Genomic DNA, 26,744 nt, shown 5'->3' on the forward strand with positions numbered 1-26,744 from the left:
ATAGAGGAAAAAAAAAAAAAAGAATGAAAGAAGAAAAAAAAAAAATAAAATCAGATTCAGCTTTGGGAGACGTTGAAATTTTTTTTTTCTCTGTACTTTTTTAGCTCAGCCACAATACGGAGTCACTTTCCCCTCCTTTGCATATTGTTTCCCTCTCATTGGTAAAAATCAAATCTGGTGCAATACGCAAATAAATAAATTGAAGAGATATCAGTACCTATAATTCATACCTATCAGATATATTCAAAGATAAATAAACCTTATCATATTGATATCTTCTTTCCTATATACCTAAATTTATTTATAATTCATCTAATAAAGCAAATACTTACTAAAAAAAAAAAAAAAAAGGAAAATCGAATCCATAAGGTCATGGAAGTATCATAGTTCTACTTGTCCCTTACCTTGCATCCATTGAAACACAGCTTAGCGCATGAAAATGCAAGCCACCCGTCCGATTTACTTCCACTTTTGTCTTTACTGGGAAAAGTGAGAGCTTTCTTTTTTTTCAACCTCAGTCTTTTTTTTTTTTTCATTCATTTTTCTTTTCTTTTACTTCTTTTTTTTACTTCTTTTTATATTATTTACTCATGCCTGCTACCAAACGGAAGTTGGCCGATAAGAAGAATGCCAATGCTGCTAGCAAGGTAAAAAAAAAAAAAAAAATAACAATAATAATGAAAGATAATCTTGTTTGACTTGAACAATCATGGTTATAATGGGTCGAGATCTATATTTTTTTTTCTTACTTACATTTCTTTTTTATTTCGATAGATGGCCAAACTTGAAGAATCATCTGCTTCCAAAGAAATGAAAGCTTTCGAAAGTGATTCTGACAATGGTGATTGGGAATCACAATCTGACGAAGACGATGATAACGATACCAAAGATATTACTATGCGAAAGAAGGCCGAACATGTGAAGGATATTGATGTAGCTGGTGGTGAACTAGAAGGATTGAAAGAAACAGCTGAATTATTCAAGTCTAATATCTTCAAACTCGAGGTATATGATTTTTTTTTAAAAAAAAGCAAAAGTATAATTAACTTACTATTTTTTTTTTATCTTTCCTTATTATTCATATATGAAGCTTGACGAACTCCTAAGTGAAGTGAACGCCAAATACGACAAACATACCAGTCTTGAAAAAGCATTACACCATTTGAAGACTATCTTTGATGCTATCCCTGAAGGCAAAGAAACTCTTGTAAGTTTATCATAACAAAAAATAAAAAAGATAGAGAGATATGATTAATAGTTACTTAACTAATTGATCTTTAAAATATTAGTTGAATGACTTTGAATCTACTATGGAAAAAAAACACAAGATCAAGGTGCCATTTCCTCAAGCACGACCAGCAAAGAATTCTCAATATAAATTCAAATTTATCAAACCCTCTGCTATTCATATTGTTGGTAGTTATGCTTTGAAATTTGTAACTAGAACTAAAAGTGCCTTTAATGTTGATGTTGCTGTGGAAATGCCTTCAGTATGTATTATATCAAATATCATTTAATATATAATACTAACTTTTATATCTTTATTATAGTCTATTTTCCAAGAAAAGGATCATATGAATAACCGTTACTTTTACAAACGTGCATGTTATCTATCTGTTCTTGCCAATGCTGTCAAGTCTTCCAAGAAAGGATTCAAGGTTAAGTTTGGTCTCTTCAATGGTGATATCCAAAAGCCTATCTTGTTAATTAACGGATCTGGAGGTATGTCCAAAAAGAAAAATAGAAAAAAGGAAATAATAATAATAAAAAAAAAGCGATAGATCATCAGATACTTACATTTGTGTTTTGATCTATAGACAAATCCGATACTGATTTTACCAAAACAAAGGCTATCATTCGAATCATACCTTATATCAACAGTGAAGTTTTCTCTGCTCAACGGTTAGGACCTGGACGAAATTGTTTACGAGCACAGGAAGAATCAACTGTCGAAAACCTCTCATCTACTCCACAATACAACGCTTCTATTTTACAAGATACATCCTATACAACTAATTTGGCATATCTGTATCAACATAGCAAGAATTGTGCTGGTTTTAAAGATGCGATCGTTTTAGCTAAAACATGGTTATATCAACGTGGATTGGCAACTGCAGATCAATCTCAATCAGGGTGGAATGGATTCTTATTCAGCATGATTATGGGTTATCTATTACAATCTGGATCCAATAAAAAATTGTCCAATGGTCATAGCTCTTATCAACTCCTTCGTGGTACTATTGATTTCTTAGGTAAGGAAGAAAAAAAGAAAAAGAAAAAAAACATTATAGAGTCTATATATTGATTTTGTTTTTTCCCCTTCTTTTTATATATAGCTAATCACAACTTTGAAACTGAACCTGTCTTTCTTGGCACATCAACTCATGAAGCGTTTTCAAAAGACAATTTCAAAAACAACTATGATGTTGTCATTGTGGATCCCTCTGGTACTGTCAACTTGGCGTCCAAAGTAACAAAATCTGGATTGGCTCAAGTAAGTTCTCTTTTTTATAAAATGATCTATCTCTTTTATTTTTTTTTCCTTTGTTTTTACTCATATGATTTCTTTTTCTATAGTTACAACATGAAGCAAAAATTGCAATGAATTGTTTCAATGATTCTGTGGATCGATTTGAAGATCTCTTCTTGAAGAATGTTAATGACAGCAAGTATCGATTTGACAATGCTATCAAGTAAGTAATTGAATAAGATATTTGAATAGAAATAAAAGACTAATCAATGTATCTCAATGTATCTTAGGTTACAAGTGCCTGATTCTCGAATAGCCAAGTATGATGCGATTGCGTGTGCGGATGAACCTTATTATCCTCAGTTCTTTGCAAAGCAAGTTGGTGCTATACTTATCAAGGGGCTTAGCAATCGAGCTGAACTAGTATCTGTTCAGTATACTTTACCTTCTTCTACGTGGGATATTGATACAACAACCACTTTATATGACACTATCAACACTGTAACTTTGACAGTCGGCTTGATTCTCAATCCCGATACTTCTTCTCGATTGGTAGATCAAGGACCTGATGCTCAAGACAAGGAAGCTTGCAAGGTGTTCAGCGAATTTTGGGGTAAGAAATCTGAATTACGACGATTCAAAGATGGTAGTATCTTGGAAAGTGTGGTCTGGGAAACGCAAGGCTATGAGAACAAATCCTTGATTGTGGAGCAAATTGTACGATATCTCTTTGATTATCATTTGAAGATCTCTGGACATGCTATTCGTTATTGGGCTGGTCAACTATATCCTTTTATCAATTATTCCAAGTCTGTACCTGGAAATCTCTTCAACTCAAAGGTCAATATTGCTGGTTTCCAGCCTGTTAATACAGCATTCACACAATTCACGAAACAACTCCGGGCAGTGGATGATGGTCTTCCTCTTTTGATCAACAATATTTATCCTCTGTCATCAAGTTTACGTCAAGCTTCCGTATTGATTCCTCATCCTGTGGACTTTTCCAACATTGATGCTTATCCTACATCAGCCCGATTTGTTCCTGCTATGGACGTCTCTGTACAATTGGAACGCTCTGGGAAATGGCCAGATGATCTACAAGCAATGCAAAAAGTGAAGGAAGCGTTTTACATCAAGATTGCCGAGTTGTTTAAGGAAAGAAATGGATGCCAATGTACAGTGGTACATACAGAACAAACCAACAATCCTTATGCTTCGTCTGCCTATTTGGATATCTTTTATCATGGATTTGTCTTCCGATGTCATCTCCTCTTGGATCAAGAAGGTGAACTTTTGAATACATTGATTAACAACAAAACCACTCCTACTTATCAACGTGTCATGGCAACAGAAGCTTTGGATGCATACAATCGACTTTTCCGACACCGACGTGAACATACATTCGGTATTCAAGCATTATGTGCACGCTTCCCTGCTTTCTCGACGACAATGCGCTTGGTCAAGCGTTGGTTTGGTGCTCACTTATTATCAGCCCTTGTACCGGAAGAAGTGATGGAATTATTATGTGGTCATGTATTTTTATCTCCTCTACCATGGACTGTACCTACAAGTGGATTGACAGGCTTTTCTCGCGTCCTAGGTTTACTTTCCAGTTGGGATTGGGAAACAACACCATTGATGGTCGATTTGGAGGGTGATAGTATGACACCTAGCGTCCGTGATACTGTGATGGAGAAATTTACCGCATATCGTGAGCAACAACATTCAGCAGGACATTATCGGGCCATGGTGATTGCTACAACCAATGATGTGGAAGGGGAGCGATGGTGGTGGAAGACTGGTCAACCTTCTCGAGCGGTAGCTATGCGTATTCAAGGACTTGCACAAGCATCATGCAATGTATTGGAAGAATCAGTGCGTGATAAAGATCTGCGCCGTATTTTTGTAACACCCATGCAAGATTACAATAAGGTGATCCATCTCGATTCCAAACGGTGTACTCGTTATTATCAAAATATGCATCCTCAACGTGAATTCTTGGCTGACTTGGCGTTATCTGAACTTGGTCAAAATGCATTTGCTCAATTAGACTCGGTAACTGAATTAGTCAAAGATATTCAAAATACATATGGAGATCTTGTGATGGTATTTTATGATAAATATGGTGGTGATAAAATCGCTTTGGTATGGAATCCTTTGGAAACGACTCCTCGTCCTTGGAAAGTATCTGCTGGTTATAATACTCTTCCAGTAGATATGTCAAAATCCGGATTTTTGGTAAGAAAGATTATAAAATAAAATAAAAACAATCATGATCATTAATTTTTTTTTTTTAATAATAATAGAAACCTGTTCAAGGTGAAACTGTATCCAAATTGGCAGGTCCCAACATCTCTGCAATCTTGGCCGAAATTGAACGACTTGGACAAGGTTATATCACTCAAATAGTTTAATATTCTTTCTTTACTTTAACAACATCTACACATACATACATACATAGTCACACTTACATCATTTACCATAGTACAATTGTCATCTTTTTTTTTTTCTACTTCCTTTTTTTTTTTATTTATTTTTGCATAAAATAGACTTTTTTGACTTCACCAATAAACAGTAGAACTTCTTATTTTTCACTGGATTTCAAAGGGCGCAAAGGTTAACTTTTTTTTTTTGACCCCTCGTCTTCATTTTTTTTTTTCTTCATTTTTCTTTCCATTTTTGTTCCCTCCATGACGTTATGATGGATTACTTTAATTACTTTACCAAGTTGACGAAAAAGATAGCTCCTCCAAAGGTGCAACCAACAAGAACTATGCAACTGGATAAATTCAGGAAATGTTGGGACTACGTACACGTAAAGTTGACTCCCCTTTTTTTTTTTTTTTTTATCATCTTTACTACTATTTTTTTTTCTTTTTTGATGACATAGAACTTATATATTCTTTTTTTTTTTTTTTGATATAGAATATTCTTCGTATGGAAGATCGCAAATCCAAACTTCATGTTGAACAAACTGATATCCCTGCTCAACTACGACAAATGGTGGATATGCTTGTGGATGAAGAAGCACGACAAGAACAAAACACGACAGAGGTATGCATGGAATACTTTTTGAAAACTGGGGTACTACAATACTTGGTGAATATGTCTGAAAAAATGGATTATCCTGAAGGTATTCGTGGAGAGGCGATCAGGACTATAGCAAGCATGGTGGACCTGTTAGATGAACGATTCTTGGTACACAACGCAGTTCATAGACCAACCATCAAGTTATTACGATTCTGTGTATTAGAAGAAGGTCAAAGCGACATTTATCATGAGGACTTGGTGGATCTCATGTATATCATTTGTTCGAAAATACACGGTCTTCCTGCACTTCTCAACATTTTTTTTCACGATAAACGATGGCTTACCACACCTCAAAAAACATTGCAACAACCAGAAACGGACACTACAACACATAGTGCGGACAAAAAACCTGAATACGAGTTTTTATTATTTAGTTATCTTTTACGTTTTGTTCATCTGGAAGGACGATCGGGTGACTTTGCTAGGACTGGATTATTATTCTTGATAGAAATGGCGACGGGACAGCTAGGCGAATTTATCTTGGTATCTGATTTTGCAAACACTGTGGCAGCAGGATTAGGTGCTTTATATTCACAACTACCTAGAAAATTGGTGATCAAGGATGATGCAGGACTCTCTCCAAATGTAGCCACTTATCTATTGGGTCAAGACTTGGATCCTCGTGCCATGCCCTCTGGTCCTGGGGTTGTCTTTTCGAATTCGGCCGACTTCAAGCTTCAGCTGGACTCTTTCTTGAAACTGATTGAATTTTGTCAAGATGTACTCATGCGATGCCCCAATACCGATATCTCTCAAGTATTATTACAAAGTATTCGTACCAACTTTTTGAAAAACATTCTTGATCCTTCTATTTGGGAATGTTCAGATATTGATGGTTCCTCCGTGGCAGTGATTACCTATATTGATTTGATTCTCCAAACTCTCCAACAAGAAGAATTGGCTGATGTTGTGGTCAAGTTTTTAATGGATGAAGAAAATACACAAGATTCAACGGTAACGACAAAGGATGACGATACCAATGTGTTTGCTGGAGTGGAATCTGATCAATTCAAGAGTTCACCTTATTTTACGGCAAGTGGACGATTCACTCTCAAAGATCTCATTATCACTCGACTTAAAGCAAGTTCTCAACCTACAGTGATTGCCACTCTCAAATTATTACGAACTTTGATTACCAAACATTGTCGATATTCTCTACGGCTTTTTTCCATCTATCCTGATAATTACTCGATGCCATCATTGGACGACACAACCATTACACCACCTTCCTCTTCCGCGACCATTGTCTCACATCATATCCGGGAAATTGAATTATATTTGTCACTCATCACGGCCATTGATCAAGAACACTCTCATGACATTCTTTCCGTTGGCTACGAAGGATACTTGAATGACATTGAATATCACATGGAAGCTGATTGGTGTTATCAAAATATGATATGTATGGATAGTTGTATCAAAACTGAACCTCAACAAACCACTACAAAGGCTGAAAGACGACGTAGTTCCAAATATGGAAAACGACCTGATCAAAAGGAACAACAACAACAACAACAACAACTACGCCAGCATTCTTCTTTATGTACCAAATCACATATGTTTCGGCATCGTATCCGTCCTACCGATGATCTACTACAAATTCTACTTGGTCTTCTCAGTCATTTTTTTGCACAATCTTCGGCATTGAATCTGGCATTGACGGGTGTGATCTCAGCATTGGCTCAATGTCCTTATCGAAGTTTGGAAGGTTGGATCTCTTTTCAAGAAAGTGACCGAGCAACTCCTGATGATATCTTAATTTTGGATGCAAGCAATCTCACCAATGGAACTGCAACAACAACAACGACAACAACAACAGCAACAACATCTGCCTCCTCATTATTATCAACATCTGATCAATTGAATAACAAAAATCATATTCGAGGTGATGATATCTACGCTCATTTTGAATACAGCCAAGTGGACGAGAATGACGAAGATGATGATCGATCAGTAGATTTTGGAGTGGAACGCAACTTATCACATACAGCACCAACAACGCAATTCAAATCCTTCCCACCCTTTTTTACGCTCTTCCGTACTTTGACGCAACAAGTGGATTATTATCGATCAGAAGTGGATTCTTATCGACTTGAAGTGGGTAGCTTTGATGATATTTTGACAGAGCGATGGCAAACTTTGATGTATGGAGAACTGATTGATCCAACAACGACAACCATGTCTAATACGACCGCAACAAATGGAACAAGTGGTATATCATCACCAGCTAGTCGTCGAGGTTCTACTGTTCGTCAAGATATGACTTCCTCATCACTTTTATTTTCAACAACTCCTACATCATCTATACCGACAACAACAACAATGTCAACAAATGCAATGATGAATGGGAACAACGATGGATTCTATAGATCATCACGATCACCATCCACTCCAGCATCCACTCTCTTTCATCAACAACAAAGACGAAGGCCATCCATTTCAGCAGCAGCAGCAGCAGCAGCAGCAGCAGGACGTCAACAACCATCTCAACAACAACGGCTTTTACCACCACCCAATCCATCAAAATCATTATCTTCTTCTACGACAGCGGCAGCCATGGCAGCAGCAACACGAGTGACACCAACACCATTATCATCACCACCAACACCTATTCTCCATCCTTCGCAAACATCCTCTATAATGAGCAACAGTGAAGACACAATGACAACAGCAACATCATCCATAACGACAACAGTGTCATCATCATCAATAGCCACAACAACAGCAACCGATTTACCTGCCGCATTGGTCAACCATGAACACTCACGGATGGGCATGCATATTCGCAAAACACTCCATTTCCGATTGGATCCATTATTTCCGTCCAACTTTGTACTTGATCCTGAAGCCCCCATTCTGTATTTGGACGAAGAAGACGAAGGAGCATTTGTACCCAAGGACGACTCTGCCCATCCTTCCGAACAAGGTCGACGCCGCCGCCGATTTGATCCCTCCTCCAAGATTTCTTTATCCATGCTTCTCAACAATATCGTCATTTTGGAAGAAACTATCAAGGAATTGGTCGCTATCATGCAAGTACGCCGTGCCATTGGTATTGATCGTGTCTCTTATTTATAAATTTGGTATCTTAGATAGTTCCTCTTCCTATTATTATTATTATTTGTGTGATATACCTTTTTCTTATATATCTAATAAAATCCCACCTTTTTTTTTTTTTTTTTTTTAAAAAAAAAAGAAAATCATATGATGATGTTGAATGATGATTTCGCAAGACGATGGATTCTCAATCGACTTGCATGAATCATCATGATGGCGTTTTCTTTTTTTTGCGATGATGAGTAGGGAAGGATGATTCTCGATGATGACATTTTTCTTGAGATGATGAAAAATAACAATATAATCTTTATTTTTTCATATCTCCTGTAAAAAAAAAAAAAAAAAAAAAAAAAAAAAAAAAAAAAAATATTTATTGATATCATAAAAAAAAAAGAATAGAAATTAAGCTAAATAGAATTAGAGTTTGGCTTCAAGGAATTCGGCTCTAGTTTTGGATTTGGCTTGCTCATAATCCACTTGACGGATAGGTCTTGCTTCGACAGCAGGATTATAGTCCGTCCTTGGTGCTGCATATGTATCACTTGCTTTCTTGTACACTGTCACTACCACCGCACCTCCTAATCCAACCTATCAAAAAAAAAAAAAAAAAAAAGATGTGTTATTTTTTTTTTTTTTTTGGTCAAAGAGAGAATATCACTTACATTATGTTGAAGGGCATATTTGACATTGGGTACTTGACGATCACCAGCCCATTGACGTGCTAAATATATAAATGAATCATGTTTTTTAATAATAGGAAAAAAAATAGTGATATCATGAAATAAATCTTCTTACCTTGCCATACCAGTTCTATAGAATAAAAAATAAAAAATAATAATAAAAAAAAAAAAGGAATGAATCGGGTTTTATCGGTTTGATACGGTATATGGCATCATTTTTTTTTTTTTAAAAAAAAGAATTACCTGAACATTGAGCTAGACCGGTAGCACCAAGAGGATGACCTTTTGAAATCAAACCACCTGAAGGATTAACAACATATTTTCCACCATAAGTATTGTCACCATTATCAATCAAAGTATGAGCCTTTCCAGGAGCGGTTAAACCAAGTCCATCATAACTAAGAAGCTAAAGAACAATAATGAATGCATAGTTCATTACTTGTTATTTTAAACTTACTTCATTGGCAGAGAAACAATCATGTAATTCTACCACTTGAACGTCGCTTGGTGTGATACCAGCTTGTTGATAAGCTTGTCGAGCAGCACGTCTTGTCATATCCACACCAGCCCATTCAATTGGATTTTTAGATAACATATCTGGAGAATCAGTGGCCATCACTTGAGCCACAATTTCTACGGCTTGATCCCATAATCCATGTTGTTTGACAAAAGCTTCACTGGCAACAATAGCACATCCTGCACCATCTGATGTGGGACAACATTGAAGTTTCGTTAGAGGACCGTAAATGGTGGGTGATTGTTGGATTTGTTCCAATGAATAAACGTCTTGGAATTGTGAATAAGGATTCTTGATACTAATAATAAAATAATAAAAAAAGTTATGTTTTTCTAATATATATAATATATATATAGGTTACCTATGACGATGATTTTTTTCGGCAATTTTGGCTAAATGGGTTGGGGTTGCTCCATATTGTTTGATATAAGCTTCACCAGCTCGACCAAAGATTTGTGCAGCACCAGGAGCTTTAGGATCAAGACCTTGTGTAGATTTGATGACTTGATAAACATGATCTAAGAAAAAGAAAAAAAAAGTGAGTGATGATCATTCAATAGATAGATAGATAGATGTGATTTACCTAAAGGAGATGTACGGTCTGCCCATTTCGATTTCAAAGAACCTCTTTCCATACGTTCAAAACCAAGTGCCATAGCACATTGCACAGTACCTGAAGCCACAGCATTGCGTGCCTGAAGTAAAGCAGTGGAACCAGTGGAACAATTATTATTGACATTAATAACAGGGATTTGTGTCATACCAAGTTGATACAAAACACGTTGGCCACAAGTAGAGTCACCATATACATAACCACAAGCAGCAAATTCAATAGCATCGTAGGTCAATCCACAATCATTTAAAGCCTTGACAGCAGCTTCCAAACCGAATTCTAATATATTTTTATATAATGAGAACAAAAAGAAAGAATAACTATTTCATCTTACCTGGATAATCCACTTCACCTCTTGGTTTGATGAATTTTGACATACCAACACCTATTACATATACTTTGTTCATTTTAGTTAATGGAGAAAAAAAAGAGAATTAAAATAAAAAAAAAAAGGTGGGGAAAAAAAAAGAAGAGAAATATTTTTTTTTCCTTTTTTAAAATAAAGAAAAAAAAAAGGTGGGAATTCACACTGACAAACAAGATAAAAAGTAAGGTTACAATTTTATCCCCCCTTACTCCCTAAAAAAAAAAAAAAACAAGCTTTTTTTTTTTTTGCATAATGAATTCAAGACAAGACTGTATCGGTTAAACAAAAACACCGACGTTTATTCTATAATATATATACAAAATTATTATTGATATTCTAATCTAGTACCAAAGATGTTATCCCAAAATTTGGAAGTAATACCATAACCAGCTTCAAAGTCCTTGTAATGATGAGCCAAGTGATATTTTTTCATTTCTTTAAAATGGAAAGATATGACTTTGGAATGATGTAAATAATAATGGGTCATATCGTAAAGAATGTAACCAAAGATACCACCTGCCACTATACCATGAGCTATAAATGTAGGAAAAAGCCAATGAGCCAATTGAATCCAAGGATAAGCAAGGATAATAAATAGAGCAGGAGGTACAACTAATCGAAGTCTAAATAAATAAAAAAAAAAAAGAAATGAATCAAAAGAAAAAAGATTTTTTTTTTTACCTGTCCATTGGTAAGAAATGATGAAATCCATGAAGAACAAAGTGAAGTAAAAAAGCCCATTGACGATCTGGCAAATGATCATCAAAATGAAACAAACATCGATGAAGGCCATATTCAAGAAGCGACCAAATAAACACGCCAAGTACAAATAAGACCAAAGTGGAAAAGAGATCAGTATAAGCTTGATAGATTTGATAGATCACAAATGGAAGCCAAAGAAGAGGCACGGCATACCAAACGGTTTTTGTTAAAGGTTCTAATAAAGGATGACCAAAAAAGACTGCACTTGTAGGGAGATACCGTGGTTTGTGGACTTGTTCCAAATAAAACGTCTTGGTGAATCGTTTGTTGAAGAACTGAGGAATCAAGGCCTTGCGTAAATCTAAAAATTGTGTATCTTTACTAGCATTTGTCTCTGTTGGTACAAAATCTTCCTCTCCATAGGTATTGTATTCCACTTCTTCTTCCAATACCGCTATTCGTTGTCGATGAAGTTTGGCTCGTTCGCTATCGTGGAATTGTCGTAAGGAATGCACGCTGCCAATACAATAATCCATCAGAATGTCGTAAGCCGCTTCGGAATGTTCGTGCGAATCAACATCTTTCATCACACATGTCACATCTTTGCCTCCATATTCAAGTACTAAATCTTCACCACCAGGATGATCTCGTAAGAACTTGGTGACATCATATACCCTTTCTCGATATACAATCCAACAAGACTGTTCCGTATTATGTTCACTGATTTGTTTAAGTGTATATTGTCTACTTGTTTCCATAAATAAATTTTAATAAAGAAGTAAAAAAAAAAAAAAAAGATTCACCTTTTTTTTTTTTCGAAAAAGAGAAAGAAGAAAAAAAAAATCATTCGATGATAATAAGGTGATACTAAATTCTTAAAGAGGAAATTTTCGAATTGTATGCAAGTCGGAACATAAAAAGAAAAAAGGAAAAAACTACACAATTGTTTTTATTACAAAAAATCATCTATATTTCTACAAAGTACCAGCCTCTATTTGTTGTAAAGTGGTCATCTTCAATTGTTTCAAAGCATCCACTATTCTATTCGTCAATTGAATTCTTGTTTCTTCATCTGTCAATTCACCCTTTTTCCAATTATCCAATATATCTTGACAATCCAAAGGTTCACCAAATACCATCATCACAGGTTGAAAGAGTTGAGCAAAAGGTCCTACTAAGGGTCGTACATTTTCCATACCTTTTTTTTTTTTTTAAAAAAAAAAATAAAATAAATAAATAAAAAAAAAGTGAGTTAAATCTGATTCTATATTATATATAATATATATTTTACCTTGGTGCCAAATTGGAATGACAATAGGACAAGGATTTGATTCCATCATCAATCTACCTATTCCCCATTTAAATCGAAGCATCACTGGTGTTTGATTCACTTTGCCTTCAGGAAATACATGAATCCAATCTCCATGATTTAATTTATCAATAGCGAAATCCATAGCTGGTTGATAAATACTACCTCCACGAATGGTTGGAATGGCTTTACCTAGTGAGAAGAAAGTGGCTTTAAATCTATATCCATATCAACAAAAAAAGAATTGGTTAATATATATATATGTATATGTTATTTCTTCATTTACATAGTGGTATAACAAATATCTGCTGCTCCAAGTACCCATCGCATCTTGTTAATATTGAGTAATGTAGTCATAGGTAATACACCCCATAAAACAGGATCATCCCATACAGAAACATGATTGGATACTAAAATAGAACAAGATGATGATAATGATAAGTATATAAGAAAATGTTTGATTATTATATTGAGTACCAGTAATGATGCCTTGTTGACGTTGTGGATCATGTAAAATAGAAAGGAAACGATCCATATGATAAACCCGAGTAGTTTGTAAACAAGATAAAACACATTTGGAAAACGCACCAACACCACCAACCACCAGGACATTTCCAGCTTTCCAAAGTAAGGATGAAGGTTCATAAGGGGGTGTATATCGTTTGACTATAAAAGAAGGAATGTCTTGCCAAGTAAAGTCACCAAGGTTCCATAAGACTTGTCTTCCAGCCACTACTTGTTGTTGTGTACGATGTTGGTCTTTTCCTGTCAATGTCTTTGTTGGTTTGGTTTGATATGTATAAAGGGTTGCACATATTCCACCAGTAGTAGCTAGTCCAAATAAGCTCCATTTCATACGACGAGAAAGTCGAGGTGGCATGAATAATAATAATAATAATAATAAATAATAATGATATTAATGTAAAAGGTATGAATAAAAGAATGTAAGTTCGTGTATAATGACCAAGTGGAGGGTTTTGAATCGTTTCCTTATGAATTCATTGAGTTCATTGAGTTGTGGAAAGAATAAAGTAGAAGAAAAATTGTTTATACACAAATAGTTTTATTTGCTGACTTTGAAAAACCCCGAGCAACAACAGAGTACGGAACACACAATGGGATTTGGTCTTTTTTTTGACTCAAAAACGAAGACCCTATATATATTCTATCTAACAACAAACTTTTTTTAATTTTTTTTTTCTTTAAATTCCAGTTTATTCATTACGAAATATAACCTTCTTTTTTTAATTTTTATATTCTTGTAGAAAATCATCATGAGGATAAAACAAGATATTGAATTAAAGGTAAAAACTATCAACTTCATCTTATCACTGTCACCCTTTTTTATATTGTGCTGCAACTCGTCGAATTCACTCACCGCTTAACCTTTTTTTTTCTTTCTTTCTTTCTTTTAACCATTTTTCCATTTCCTTTTTTTTTTTTTTTTCCTTTTCTATTCACATATTAAATCGTTTCTTTTCCATTACACATACCTCATAGAACCCTTACCAGAAAGAACAACAATATTCGATATCATCGATCTCTTTAATCAATAACACCAACAACGACATCAGTAACAATATCAAGAAAACAATGAATGGCGCCATTGAATTGATCAACAAAATCCAAGATGTCTTGACGAGTATTGGTGGTGGTGATCTGGACCTACCTCAGATCATCACTGTGGGATCTCAAAGCAGTGGCAAATCATCAGTATTGGAGAATATCGTGCAACGTGATTTTCTTCCTCGTGGCAGTGGTATTGTCACACGTCGACCTTTGGTATTGCAACTCGTCACTTTGGCCAATGATGCTCCTGATTATGCTGAATTCCTTCATGTTCCCAAGCAAAAGTTTTTCGATTTTGATATGGTGAGAATGGAAATCGAACAAGATACCGCACGCGTTACCGCTTCCAATAAGGGCATCTCTAGACAGCCTATTCATCTCAAGATTTATTCAAAACATGTCCTCAACTTGACTTTGATTGATTTACCTGGTTTGACTCAGGTAATATGACAGGAAGGATGTCTTCTCTTTTTTTTAGGTATTAACTATTTTCATATATATATATATATATTATAGCTCCCAATTGGTAATAAATGAATGTTAAATAAGTTATATGCATTTTACTTACTCATTTTGTTCTCTTTAGATGATCAGCCTGCTGATATTGAACATCAAATTAGACAACTTGTATTAGATTACATATCAAAACCAAACAGGTACGTTCTACTTTATATGCAATCAAAAAAAAAAAAGGAAAACTCAATGTATATTTCATCAATGTATATTTTATAGTATTATCCTAGCAGTGACACCAGCAAATACGGATCTGGCCAACTCTGATAGTTTGAAATTAGCTCGACAAGTGGATCCAACAGGAAGACGAACACTAGGAGTGGTGACAAAGTTGGATTTGATGGATGCTGGAACTCATGCCTTGGATATTTTGTCAGGTCGATTCTTTCCCTTGAAACTTGGATTTGTTGGTGTGGTTAACCGTAGTCAGCAAGATATTTTGACAAAGAAACCTATGAAGGAAGCCCTCAAGGCAGAAGAACGGTTTTTTCAACGTCATCCTGCTTACAGATCTGTAGCAAATCAATCAGGGACTTTATTTTTGACAAAGCAATTGAATAATGTAAGTATCATTTTTTTTTAAAAAAAAAAGAAGGAATCGTTACTAATCAACCAAAATACAATGATAGATTTTGATTGCACATATCCGGGAAAGTTTACCTGATTTACGATCCAAACTTAGTACTTTAATTGGTCAAACACAACATGAACTTGCACAGTATGGTGATCCGGCATTTATTGGAAAAGAGCATAGTGTAAGAAAATATCAATAATCAAGACCTTCTAGAATCTCATTTATTTTTTTTTTTTTTTTTTGTGTAGGGATCTTTGATTCTCAAATTATTGACACTTTTTGCCAACGAGTTTGTTGCATCCATAGATGGTACTTCTTCTGATATTTCCACTAAAGAATTGTAAGTATTATTATTTATTTTATTTATTTTTGTTAGCTGCCCACTAACTTATTTCTATTGTAGATCTGGAGGGGCCCGTATTTATTATATCTTTAACAATATCTTTGGTCAAGCATTAGATGCTATTGATCCATGTGCTAATCTAAGCAATGAAGATATTCGAACGGTTATTCGCAATTCCACTGGTCCTCGATGTTCTCTCTTTGTTCCTGAAATGGCCTTTGACTTATTGATTCGTCCACAAATCAAATTATTGGAAGCTCCTAGTTTAAGATGTGTTGAATTGGCTTTTCAAGAATTATCCAAAATATGTCATGCATGTGAAAACAAGGTAAATAATAAAGGATAGGATGATTATGTGTATTCATTCGTTTATTTATAGGAAATGCTACGATTCCCAAAACTTCACGCTAAATTGATTGAAATAGTATCTGATTTATTACTGGAACGATTATCTCCTACGTCAGATTATGTGGAAAGTTTGATCGCTATCGAATGCGCATATATTAATACCAATCATCCTGATTTCCCTGGTGCTACTGCAACCATGGCAGAACTTCAGAAACGTTCATCTTCTTTTTCTTCATCATCTTCTTCCTCATCGTCTTCATCACGTAAAAATCAGGTAAGAGAAATAACAATAATAATAAAAAAAGTTAAATGATTTAACATTTTTTTTTCTAGTTACAGGTACCGTCGATCAATGGTATGGATTATCATCGACGAAACTCATCATCACCTAGAAACGATTCTTTATTGAATTATTTTTTCGGTTATACAAATGATAAATCAACTTTACATCATCCATCCGTATTTTCTGAATTACCACCTTCGCTTGAAAAAACATTTACCAACAATGCAAGTCTGCCAAAAAAAAAAAAAAAGTATGTCAAACTTATCTATTTTTTTTTTCTTTATTTATAGTTATCCATTGTAGAAGATCATACCCAAGTATCCTCACCATTAGAGAAAGACATGATAGAAGTCAAACTGATACGTACGTCATATATATATAGAAAAAAAAAAGATGTGAATCTCTTATTTATAAATAATGTATGATTTTAGGTAAATTACTGACAGCGTATTTCAACATTGTACGACGATCGATTCAAGACCTGGTTCCGAAAGCCATCATGCATCTCCTTGTCAACTATACTCGTGAAACTGTGCAAAACCGTCTGGTCACCTCATTATATCGTGAAGAACTGTTTGATGATTTATTGCAAGAGGATCCTGTCATGGCCGCCGATCGACAACGATGCAAGACCATGTTGGATGTATACAAAAAAGCATTTGTTATAGTTAGTGATGCCTTGTAGTTAAGTATTAGAGAAGAAATAAAACCATTTGTATTTATTCATTAGATATGATTATTTTTTTTTATTTATTATTATTTGGATGTAATGGAATAAAATAAATATGTAGGAAGAAGAATATATATAAAAAAATAATAATAATACAAGAGTAATCCAAAGAAATGAGTATATAATAAATAAGAAGTAATGAGAATATATAATCAATAATTTTTTTTTTTTTTTAGAAAAAAAAAAAAAAAAAGGGAATCGTCAAAATAATGGTTTCCGTCTCCAAGAAAGTCGATGATATGATTTCGAGAAAGTAGAAGTTTGAATGATGGCAGGTTGAGAGGCACGACGACCAGGGAAAGGCGACATATCGTAAGTAGGAGAATGCAATGATGTTTTCTTTTTTAATGTTTGTTTCCATTTTGGATCATCTATGTCCGATAAGAAAACCAACATATCTTCAGGCGTCTATCCAAAAAAAAAAAAAAAAGTAAATCCTCACTTCTTTACGATTATCTTTTTTTTTTTATACCTTTGAAAATGAATCATGATATCGGATCAACCATTCCACTACCTTGATTTCATCATGAGGAATAGTTTGAGAACCTTCTTGATGATCATATAAAACACTAGGGGCCATGATCCTGGCTAAATTGTAGATATCCATTTTATTTTGATCTTTGAATGTCGCTACATAGAAAAGAAATCCAAACACTGCTTGCATAATGTCCCGATTTTCTTTTGGAAGCATGCAACATGCAAGATGAAGTGTCCTTTTGATATCTTGTTCTCTTTTTAGATCTAAAAAAAAAAAAAATGAATCTATCTATGTAAAAAAAAATGGGATGCAGCTTACTTATGGCCGCCATAAATACTGGATAAAGTCGAAATGTCAATAAAGGTTCAGGTAAGGCACGTAGGTACCTTTTCAATAAAGCTGCCAATTGAATGGATGATTGTTGATCTAATAATTCCATCATTGATATTGTATTCTTTTTCGCCAAGGTATCTTCTAATTGTTTCAATTCACGAATATTGCCATTTTTTCGAAAGATACCTTCCACAGACATATCTATTTAAAAAAAAAAAAAAGAAAAGATCAGGATAATGCATATCTATTTTTTTTTTTTTTTTAGTACCTCGTTGTAATAATGTCAATATACAATGTTGCATAAAAGGAGGTACCTTGCAATGTTGAGAGGAGAACAAGCATATCATGTGATCCAAATTCCCTGTCTTGTTATAGTGGTGTAATAGATGTCGATCCATGCTAAAATTTTCTTCTTCTTCCGATTTGATCCTTGTTTTGAATTTGTCCCAAAGGGATGGTTTCTTGCATTCTACCAACATCATCCATTGTTCCATAGAATACAAATGCGGCAAGTAGGCGCCAATGGTTTTAGCGGCAAGTTGGCGAATCATCAAATAATGTTTCGGCGTTAAGGCGAATAAGGATGGTGACACAGAAGACGCCATGAATGGTTTGTCGTTTTGAGTATCCAATGTAGATTGTTGCTTGGAAGGCCGACGATCAAATAAGTTGTATATCGAAGCACGTTCACCATGACGACTAAGTACTTTTCTTATACTTCCCATACGGGCGGATCGACTGGTTGAGAAGACACGACCGATGGTAGAAGACGAAGCTTTGATATTATCTTCTTCTAACGTATGACTGTGGATAGTAAAAGAACGCTTTGTTAAATGGGATGAATGATTGGAGAGTTGATCTTGAGGATGTTCACTGATTTGATCTAAACGATTTGATTTGGCACGTCTGATATTTCCGAAATGAACAGAACCAAATAAAGAAGGACGTCGTCCAGTAGAAGGATTCATATCTTTTGTCAGTCGTAAAAAATTGGTTGATAAAAATGGAGAAGAATCATCCTTGTTTGTATTGATTTTGGCGTGATTTTGTTCATTCGATTGTTTATCTAAACCTAAAATAAATTAAAAAAGATAAATCATCCACAAAAAAAAAAAAAAAAAGGAGTTACCTGAGGAAGAATGCATGACAAAATAAAGTCGAGAAAGAGCCAATTTGAGTAGGTATATATAGTATTGTAATTGAGTCAGATGTATAAAAGTGTTATTATCATTATCATCATTATGGGTAATGCAAGGATCACATACAAGCACACGAGTTCCAGATTCATTAATACATCGAGCAATCAGTAGATCATTGGTAAGAGGATGTTGACACTTTGAACAGATAAAACAACTAGGATGCCATTGTTCTTGATGATTTTCATGTTGATAGCAATCATTGTCGATAGGTTGTTTGCACGAATAACATTGTTCTTGAGGATGATCCAACTTGAAACGATCCAAGGGGAAAGGATCCTCTTTGAACCAGTAACGACCACCAATCCAAACCCGTTTTCTTTCCAATTCTAACAAGTTGTTTAAAAATCTTGGTATAGCATCAGCAACATGGCAATCACGTTCCTATATAAGAATTTATATTTTTTTTTTTAAAAAAAAAAAAAAAGATCAGTAAAGAAAAAGACTTTTTTTTATTATTATTACCAAAGATAATGCTTCAGTCAGGCCAATCCTTATTAACGTTTTCAAATTTTGAGCAAGACTTGTGACCAAACACAGTAATTCTTGTGTCACGCCCAATTTGTTATCTTTGAGAGAACCATCAGGATGAGCCAACAGATGAAAGAATCGAATCACTTGATTAGATACAATTTTACATTCCTTTTCGCATGGTAACACTTTTTTTAAAAAAAAATAAAATAAAAAATTAAGTAACAAACATTTTTTTTATTTTTTATTTACCTTTGTTATAATTAGTCATGACATGTCGTATATTATCCAAAGCATTATATAAAACTTCCAAATGCATTATAAATTGACTTGCCATTCTAAATCCTTCGACGTATGCCCCGGCAGCCATCAACAGGAGCATATCTGATATACAAGTAGCAGATGATTCTTCAAAAGAACTTAGATCAGTCCAAATTCGATTAACTTTTCGTTCCATTGCTAGTTGATTTTCTTCAAGTCGAACCATAGCCAATTTTCCATTATCATTCTCTATCAATAAAACAAAATTTTAATCCAACTATTTTGTTTATTTATTTATTTTTACCATGAAGAGTATCAGCCAATCGTACATTCCAAAACTATATAAAAAAAATAAATAAATAAATCATTCAATGTTTATTTTATTATTATTATTTTTTTTTTTTTACCTTGAAAATCATATAACATTCAGGATGCCATTTTTTTCCAGGATGAGTTTTATTTTCAACAAATTGTTTGACAATAGCTTGATGACAACCAGCACATTGAATTTCTTTGATAGCAGAGAAATGAAGTAAACAATATAATCGACCTTGAAATTCGAATTTAGGTTCTATTGGATCATGATCAGGACATTGGACACACATTTGAGCATAATAATGTTGTTCACATACAATTTTATAAGTTGTATTTTGTTTCAATGCATAAAACTTATCGGTAACCAATAACTGACAATCCTAATAAAATCAATAAAACATCAATCATTGCCACCTCCTCTTTCTTTTGATCATTTTCTCCTCCCCCTTTTTTTTTTTTTGATGGTGAGAAGAAGACCAAAAAAAAGGAGAGGCCATGTTTCCCCCCTAACGCACATACACACACACACTAATCACACATTCCTTTTTACTACCCATCTCTTCCCTCCCTCCCCTCCTTTTTTTTTGGTGACACTGTGCATTTCATCCATATACTATTAAACAAGTTTTTGAACTTACTTCACAGGTAAAGCAATGAGAATGATAAATTTGACCTAAAGCACGGATCAAGGTTCGATCTGAGGGTAAGCAAGGTTGTTGGCAGGCATGACAATAGCGTATAGTTCTTTTTCGTGAATTTGTTTTGTTCTTCGGAAGTGGCGTCGTGGGTATGGCACCATCATGACATTCCCTCTCCATCACTTTTTTTGTTTTTTAAAAAATAGAGATGAGGAGAGTATGAATGGTTATTATACGTATAAATAAAGAAGTAAAACAGAGAAAGAGGAAGAGAAAAAATAAAAAAAAAAAGTAAAAAATACAAAAAAAAAAAATGCAAAAAAAAAAATACAAAAAAAAAGGAAGGGGTAGTAAAAAAGTGAAGAAAGGAGTATTTACTTTTTTTTTTCTTGATCAGTAGTAAAAGACTAGTTTCGATGACAGTGGAATAAAAATAGTTAGATCATAAAATAACAACAATATGAAAAAAAGAGGGAAGAACGGAGTATATACCTACTTTTGGTTCAAAATAACTAAACGATCATGCTTTATTATTATACAAAATATATTTTAATTTCTAGATCTAATTAACCTTCTTCTTTTCAATCTACCATGATGTCTTCTATTGGTTTCAATGGTTTTTGCAAAAAGAATATCCAATATGGTTACCCACCGACAGTTTAGTATAGATGATACATACTCCAAATCTTGTTGTTTTTGTTTGTTTCTATGACAAATAAATAATAAAAAAAAAAAAGAATTTTTTGGTTAGAAATGTTTTTTTTCTCTCTCCTTTCTCTTTCTCCCTCTTTACCTTTGCTGACAGATGATTTCCCAACCCATGATATCTAATAAACCAGTGCCTTGTTCAAGTTGATTCCATTCTAATAAAGTCATTTCCAAATTGGCTTCCATTTCCCAATGATCCCATGCGTCAGGCTTTTTTTGAAAATGTAAATATCCACATTGTTGATCATCATTCATATCATATTCGTCAATACCATACACCTAAAAAAAAAAGGAACATATCTTTATTAGATAACATTTCTTTTTTTTTTTATTATTTTAATTATAATATATATTTACCTGATCTTGTCTTTGTTCCGTCATTCCAATACCATAATCAATTAGTGATCGATTATTCATCCAAGTTTCAAGAAGTTTCAATGGATCATCATCATCGGAAATAATCATCGTTTTGTTTCGATTTCTTTGGAGCCATTGATTGCATAATGGTGTAACCTGAGCTCCGGGAATATGATCTGATATATATCGAAGCATAAAAATATCCTCATCTTGCTGTAATTGATCCATCAATAAATTCACATGAGCTTCAACAATAGGATTGTGTAACCGTTTATCTTTTTTGTCATCGTTGTAGCGATTGATATGATAATAATGTGCATATTCTAATGTCGTCAATAATTGGCGTATATCAGGTCCAATGCTACGAATATAATCCATCAAATCCGCTACTGAGATCGTATATCTTTCTAATAAACATATCAAATGTAAGAATGGTAAAAGCATTTGAACAAGTGGTGATTCGTAATACACAATAGCTTGAAGTTGTAACATATCAAATGGGATAGCCAATGTATCTATATAAATTCAACAAGAAGGATCAGTCTCTTTCTTTTTTTTTTTTTAAAAAAAAAAGAAAGTTTTACCATTGCAAGTCATAATAATAGGTCGTTTACTTGTTCGAGCCAATTCTGCCACTGCGGTCCAGAACCCTTTATCACTTTGATATACCAAATCCACCTCTTCTAACAAGATCAAACTTTGTTTTGGTTCAGAAGACATTTGTTCATCATGAGTTGTATCCATTTCAACTAAATCATTCGTAGTAGATGGTGATGTTGTTGTTGATGATGATGCTGTTGTATCAGATAATGGTGAAGATGTGGTCTTTTTGGATGTAAAGAAATGCGTCAATAATTGATTAGGTCTGCTTGTTGTTATTGGTGTTTTCGAACTAGTTCTTTCCATATCCGCATCGTCCTCCTCCTCCTCCTCGTCATTATTATCATTGTTATTACTGTCGTCATCGTCCTTTTTTGGTGGAAACGCCTTATGACTGTGGAATCGGACTAGATGATTTTTCGTCATATCTCCAACCAAACGCATCACATCTTTATAAGATCGCTTGATACCAGGATAGATTTCAAATACTTGATAACCAGTTTCTTGAGCTGCTGTATATACACCTGCTGTTTTGCCCACACCATGAGGTCCAACCAATAATATCATATTCAAATCTTTCTTTGATTTCCTCTTCTTTTTCTTCTTTGTTGTTTTTGTCGGTACAAAGTCATCATCTTCATCATCTTCATCATTTGTATCCGTATAATGTTGTTCCATATCACGTTGTGTCACCTTTTTCTTTCGAGGAGCAAAAAAAGAAACGTCTGTTTTTGTTGAAGGCACTTTTTGTCGTTCCAACCAATCTCGTAAATAGCGATGATGACTTTGATTGTCTAAAAGATGTTCCACTTGACAAGGTCGATATTTTTCACACCAAGGAAGAGATGTGTCCAACTCTTTTCGATTCAATAATCCTTCACATGCAGGATATCGCCATCCACCTTGATCAAGAGGGTATAAAGTGTCCATCATTGATTCAATATCACATGGATATTCTTCTTCTTCTTCTTGTAGTTGAGAGATATGCAAGTCGGAGAACATAGATTCGTGTTGTTGTCGTTCTAATCGTTTTTGCCTCAGTGATAAAAGATATGTCTCACCTTGAGTTTGTACAATATGTTGTAATGGACAAGATCGTTTGTTGACTTTAACATTGAATGACGATGGTGGATAAGCATCATGCGTTGTCGCTTGTTTGATATGTCCACCCTTGAACACCGTCTTGTCAGGCCATGGAACCATAAGCTGATGTTTTCGTGTTGTCATGATAGGTTGGTGGAAATAAGTATAGTCATCTTTTTCCTCCTCGTCATCGCTTGGTGTTGCCTTGATGGGTGGCAAAAGTTGTGGAGCCGATCGTGAAGGTTGTGTCCATATTGATGCTTTCCGTGGTGGTGGTATACTGGCAGGATCGGATACTCTTATCTTATTCATGGACCGGATAATGGCAAAAGGAGATGAAGTTGCATCATTGTCTATTGATTTGGGTGGTGCTGATGCTGGTTTGACTTTTTCTTCTTGATCTACTGTAGTTTTGCTTGCTGTTGATTTAGCTTTTGCTGGTTGGAAAATATCAAAGAATTTATTTGGAGTTTCCTTTGTTGTTGATGTGGATAATAATGTAGACAATTGTTGTTGTGTAGGTTGTATCGGAGTAGGTGCTTGTATGGAACCATAGCTAGACAATAGTTTTTGTTTCTTGATTTTGACTTTTTCAGTAGGAGGTTCGGATGACCCATGGCCAGGAGGAAAATAAGGTCGAAGTATTCGTTTTACAGGTAATGATGAATCATCCATCCAATACAGTAATCAATAAATGAAGAAAGAAAATAATATGTATATATAAAAAAAAAAGAATAAAAAGAGCGCGACACTTTTTTTTTTAAAAAAAAAAAAATAACCCAAAGAAAAAAAAAATTGGCTGTTGCACGCGTGAGAGTCAATGATTGCCTACCCGCGTCTTAGTTTCAATATCCGCGTTCACGCGCTCTTGACGCATATCTCATTGTCAAAAAAAAAATCATGATATTTTACTTCTTCGATCTCTCCTATGATGATGACGGTATCATAGTGACAGTAATGACTATGATGGTCGATGATATATATCTACTGTATATATAAACTAGTGATTTCCCTAAGAAGACTTTGACATAAACACCCTCCCCCCGTAAATATATGACAGAATGATTTGTTCTCAATCACTGCAGGATTATCATGATAAAATGAATAATAGATAAAATGTTACCATCAGTATAGATATCATCATTGCCATAAAACCATAGGAACGTCAACTTTAGTTTGAATAGTTCCTGATGACTTTTTTTTCTTTATGTTTGCGTCATTACCATATTAAGCAAGCAGGATGGGCATGTACTTTGAAACACCGTTACCCTCACTGGTTTTTTTTTTTGTAAAGTTATCCCAGTTTCTCGCCTAGTTGACTGGCATCATTGATTAGTAAATCATCACCATTCACATGTAATCATCATTCATCAATCGAAATATCTATGATGATGCAAAGTAAAAGAATGTAAAGTGAGGGCAAATAATATATCGTTCACTGCTTGTCACCCCCCGCAAAACTCCCATTTTTTTTTTTTATAATTTGACACCCGATCTTTTTTTTTTTTCACTTTGCTTCTTTTTTCTACTCAACTACTTTTTTTTTAAATATAATGACAAGGGCACGCAAAGCAGCACAAGAAGCCAAAGTGTTATTAGCACCTATTCCTTTATACCGTCAGATCCTTCGAGTGCATCGCAATTTACCACCGGCCATGCGTGCAATGGGTGATGATTATGTCAAGTCCGAATTTCATCGACATAAAGATACAGATAATCCTGTTCATATCATTGGCTTTATTTCTCAATGGCAAGAGTAAGTATCTTTTATTCTGTTTTTTTTTTTTTTCTCTTGTACTTCTCTAGTTGACTTGTTCTTATTATTATCATTATTAGGTACTTGGAAACGCTTCAAAAACAAACAGCACCACGTCCACAAGAAGAATCATCAGCACCTGTACAAGATCATTTGGTCCGAAGTTTCAATACACCTAAAGACGGTTGGGGAAAACGATTAGAGAATAGTTTATTGGAGAAAATGAGTGATGAACAACTTGGACAGATTTATGAATTACGAACTCAAATCAAAAAGTCGGTCCATGGTGAAGATGATCAGCAAGAAAAAAAATAGATTGCTCCCTTTAGATAGTGTTAGATTCTTGTTTATAATAAAGATTATATTTTTATCATATTCAATTTATATGTAAGTGCATCATTATTTTATATATATATATATCGTTCATCAATTTGAATTAGTCATTGACATCAACACTATTGTCAAATCCAGCTCCCCTAGTTATTGTATTCATCATAGACAACAACAGCAGCAGCTAAATATCCATCACCCAAACAAATAATAATAAATAAAGTATAAAATAGTACAAAAAATAGAGATATTTATTATTATTTCAATTGATTTTATAATCAGGAGTATCACCCTTGAACATCCAAGCACGTTGTTCACCATTGGACAAATGAGTACAATCACCATTGAGGACCCATTCCCAGGATTGAGGAGAAGTACGAACCAATTTGGCCAAACTACAGGTACCAGATTTCACCCAAACGTTAGGATCCCCTACCAAAGCACGTACGGCGGTGATCACGGTGGCGGCATGTCCTGCCAATAAAATGGTCGATACGTCTTGCTGTTGATCCAACTGTTGAATTAATCTTGTCAAGCCTTGTTGTGTACGTTGATGACATTGAATCACGGTTTCAGGACCTTCAGGAAGTTCAATACTACTGTTATACGAAGACTGAATCGCCACCTCGGGAAAGAAGGATTGAAGATGATCTAGGTTGGTTGGTGGTAGATATTGAGGACTGGCTTCTCCATACCATTCTCTATAAATAAAATCATCAGTTTTTTTTTTTTTTTTTTTTTTTTTTTTTTTTGAGAATACTTACGCCATACAATGGTCAAGATACACAGGTACACCGGTCGTTTTGGCCAAAGGAGCAATGGTTTGCACTACTCGATAAAATGGTGATGAATAGATACGGTCGATGGACTTATCCTTCAAAAATAATCCCAACTCTTCAGCTTGTTGTAATCCTTCCGCCGATAACGGTGAGTCATGAGTCAGGCCTGTTGGATAAACCGTGGTAGGATTGACCCAATCTTCACGAAATCCATGACGTGTGATCCAGATTTCCTTCAACATTGTCTATCATCAAAAAAAAAAAAAAAAAAGAA

At 34.5% G+C, this 26,744-nt stretch overlaps 10 protein-coding genes across 10 annotated transcripts; 4 read left to right on the forward strand and 6 right to left on the reverse strand.

Annotated features, from left to right (window-relative positions):
- Window positions 1-810: 810 nt before the first annotated feature.
- BX664DRAFT_269133 (Nrap protein) lies at window positions 811-4,884 on the forward strand (the record flags this gene model as incomplete). Its single annotated transcript, XM_051541037.1, has 9 exons — window positions 811-1,005; window positions 1,091-1,207; window positions 1,290-1,490; window positions 1,551-1,722; window positions 1,818-2,252; window positions 2,337-2,494; window positions 2,578-2,693; window positions 2,761-4,708; window positions 4,777-4,884. 9 exons carry the CDS (start codon window positions 811-813, stop codon window positions 4,882-4,884), a joined length of 3,450 nt encoding a protein of 1,149 aa, XP_051396516.1.
- Window positions 4,885-5,086: 202 nt separating this feature from the next.
- BX664DRAFT_341460 (Retinoic acid induced 16-like protein-domain-containing protein) lies at window positions 5,087-8,750 on the forward strand. Its single transcript, XM_051547002.1, has 2 exons — window positions 5,087-5,285; window positions 5,396-8,750. The coding sequence occupies exons 1-2, from the start codon at window positions 5,169-5,171 to the stop codon at window positions 8,636-8,638; spliced, it is 3,360 nt and encodes a 1,119-aa protein (XP_051396517.1). The 5' UTR covers window positions 5,087-5,168; the 3' UTR covers window positions 8,639-8,750.
- Window positions 8,751-8,991: 241 nt separating this feature from the next.
- BX664DRAFT_341465 (thiolase-like protein) lies at window positions 8,992-10,938 on the reverse strand. Its single transcript, XM_051547003.1, has 8 exons — window positions 10,762-10,938; window positions 10,398-10,706; window positions 10,176-10,332; window positions 9,755-10,112; window positions 9,541-9,703; window positions 9,413-9,427; window positions 9,280-9,338; window positions 8,992-9,205 (listed from the first exon to the last, which is right to left on the reverse strand). Exons 1-8 carry the CDS (start codon window positions 10,832-10,834, stop codon window positions 9,035-9,037), a joined length of 1,305 nt encoding a protein of 434 aa, XP_051396518.1. The 5' UTR covers window positions 10,835-10,938; the 3' UTR covers window positions 8,992-9,034.
- A 130-nt stretch (window positions 10,939-11,068) lies between these two features.
- Window positions 11,069-12,283, reverse strand: BX664DRAFT_341471 (uncharacterized protein). Its single transcript, XM_051547004.1, has 2 exons — window positions 11,476-12,283; window positions 11,069-11,417 (listed from the first exon to the last, which is right to left on the reverse strand). The coding sequence occupies exons 1-2, from the start codon at window positions 12,252-12,254 to the stop codon at window positions 11,120-11,122; spliced, it is 1,077 nt and encodes a 358-aa protein (XP_051396519.1). The 5' UTR covers window positions 12,255-12,283; the 3' UTR covers window positions 11,069-11,119.
- Window positions 12,284-12,417: 134 nt separating this feature from the next.
- BX664DRAFT_341473 (acyltransferase-domain-containing protein) lies at window positions 12,418-13,817 on the reverse strand. Its single transcript, XM_051547005.1, has 4 exons — window positions 13,283-13,817; window positions 13,092-13,215; window positions 12,788-13,023; window positions 12,418-12,694 (listed from the first exon to the last, which is right to left on the reverse strand). Exons 1-4 carry the CDS (start codon window positions 13,683-13,685, stop codon window positions 12,471-12,473), a joined length of 987 nt encoding a protein of 328 aa, XP_051396520.1. The 5' UTR covers window positions 13,686-13,817; the 3' UTR covers window positions 12,418-12,470.
- A 436-nt stretch (window positions 13,818-14,253) lies between these two features.
- BX664DRAFT_380766 (Dynamin central region-domain-containing protein) lies at window positions 14,254-17,357 on the forward strand. Its single transcript, XM_051548921.1, has 11 exons — window positions 14,254-14,815; window positions 14,891-14,900; window positions 14,961-15,030; window positions 15,107-15,449; window positions 15,517-15,642; window positions 15,710-15,801; window positions 15,865-16,132; window positions 16,184-16,426; window positions 16,486-16,659; window positions 16,726-16,798; window positions 16,867-17,357. Exons 1-11 carry the CDS (start codon window positions 14,399-14,401, stop codon window positions 17,118-17,120), a joined length of 2,070 nt encoding a protein of 689 aa, XP_051396521.1. The 5' UTR covers window positions 14,254-14,398; the 3' UTR covers window positions 17,121-17,357.
- BX664DRAFT_341477 (uncharacterized protein) lies at window positions 17,342-21,139 on the reverse strand. Its single transcript, XM_051547006.1, has 10 exons — window positions 20,858-21,139; window positions 20,312-20,599; window positions 20,209-20,242; window positions 19,896-20,153; window positions 19,638-19,831; window positions 19,106-19,556; window positions 18,245-19,048; window positions 17,962-18,177; window positions 17,638-17,906; window positions 17,342-17,573 (listed from the first exon to the last, which is right to left on the reverse strand). Exons 1-10 carry the CDS (start codon window positions 21,035-21,037, stop codon window positions 17,367-17,369), a joined length of 2,901 nt encoding a protein of 966 aa, XP_051396522.1. The 5' UTR covers window positions 21,038-21,139; the 3' UTR covers window positions 17,342-17,366.
- A 161-nt stretch (window positions 21,140-21,300) lies between these two features.
- On the reverse strand, window positions 21,301-24,349 carry BX664DRAFT_202573 (uncharacterized protein). The gene is made up of 4 exons (XM_051540124.1): window positions 22,507-24,349; window positions 21,923-22,437; window positions 21,651-21,844; window positions 21,301-21,563 (listed from the first exon to the last, which is right to left on the reverse strand). Exons 1-4 carry the CDS (start codon window positions 24,278-24,280, stop codon window positions 21,407-21,409), a joined length of 2,640 nt encoding a protein of 879 aa, XP_051396523.1. The 5' UTR covers window positions 24,281-24,349; the 3' UTR covers window positions 21,301-21,406.
- Window positions 24,350-25,132: 783 nt separating this feature from the next.
- On the forward strand, window positions 25,133-25,741 carry BX664DRAFT_341482 (uncharacterized protein). The gene is made up of 2 exons (XM_051547007.1): window positions 25,133-25,361; window positions 25,442-25,741. The coding sequence occupies exons 1-2, from the start codon at window positions 25,159-25,161 to the stop codon at window positions 25,674-25,676; spliced, it is 438 nt and encodes a 145-aa protein (XP_051396524.1). The 5' UTR covers window positions 25,133-25,158; the 3' UTR covers window positions 25,677-25,741.
- A 1-nt stretch (window position 25,742) lies between these two features.
- On the reverse strand, window positions 25,743-26,723 carry BX664DRAFT_302907 (histidine phosphatase superfamily). The gene is made up of 2 exons (XM_051542453.1): window positions 26,456-26,723; window positions 25,743-26,392 (listed from the first exon to the last, which is right to left on the reverse strand). Exons 1-2 carry the CDS (start codon window positions 26,710-26,712, stop codon window positions 25,954-25,956), a joined length of 696 nt encoding a protein of 231 aa, XP_051396525.1. The 5' UTR covers window positions 26,713-26,723; the 3' UTR covers window positions 25,743-25,953.
- Window positions 26,724-26,744: the final 21 nt, after the last annotated feature.

Source organism: Halteromyces radiatus, assembly GCF_025201355.1.
Source record: "Halteromyces radiatus strain CBS 162.75 chromosome Unknown BX664scaffold_9, whole genome shotgun sequence".
NCBI lineage: Eukaryota > Fungi > Mucoromycota > Mucoromycetes > Mucorales > Cunninghamellaceae > Halteromyces > Halteromyces radiatus.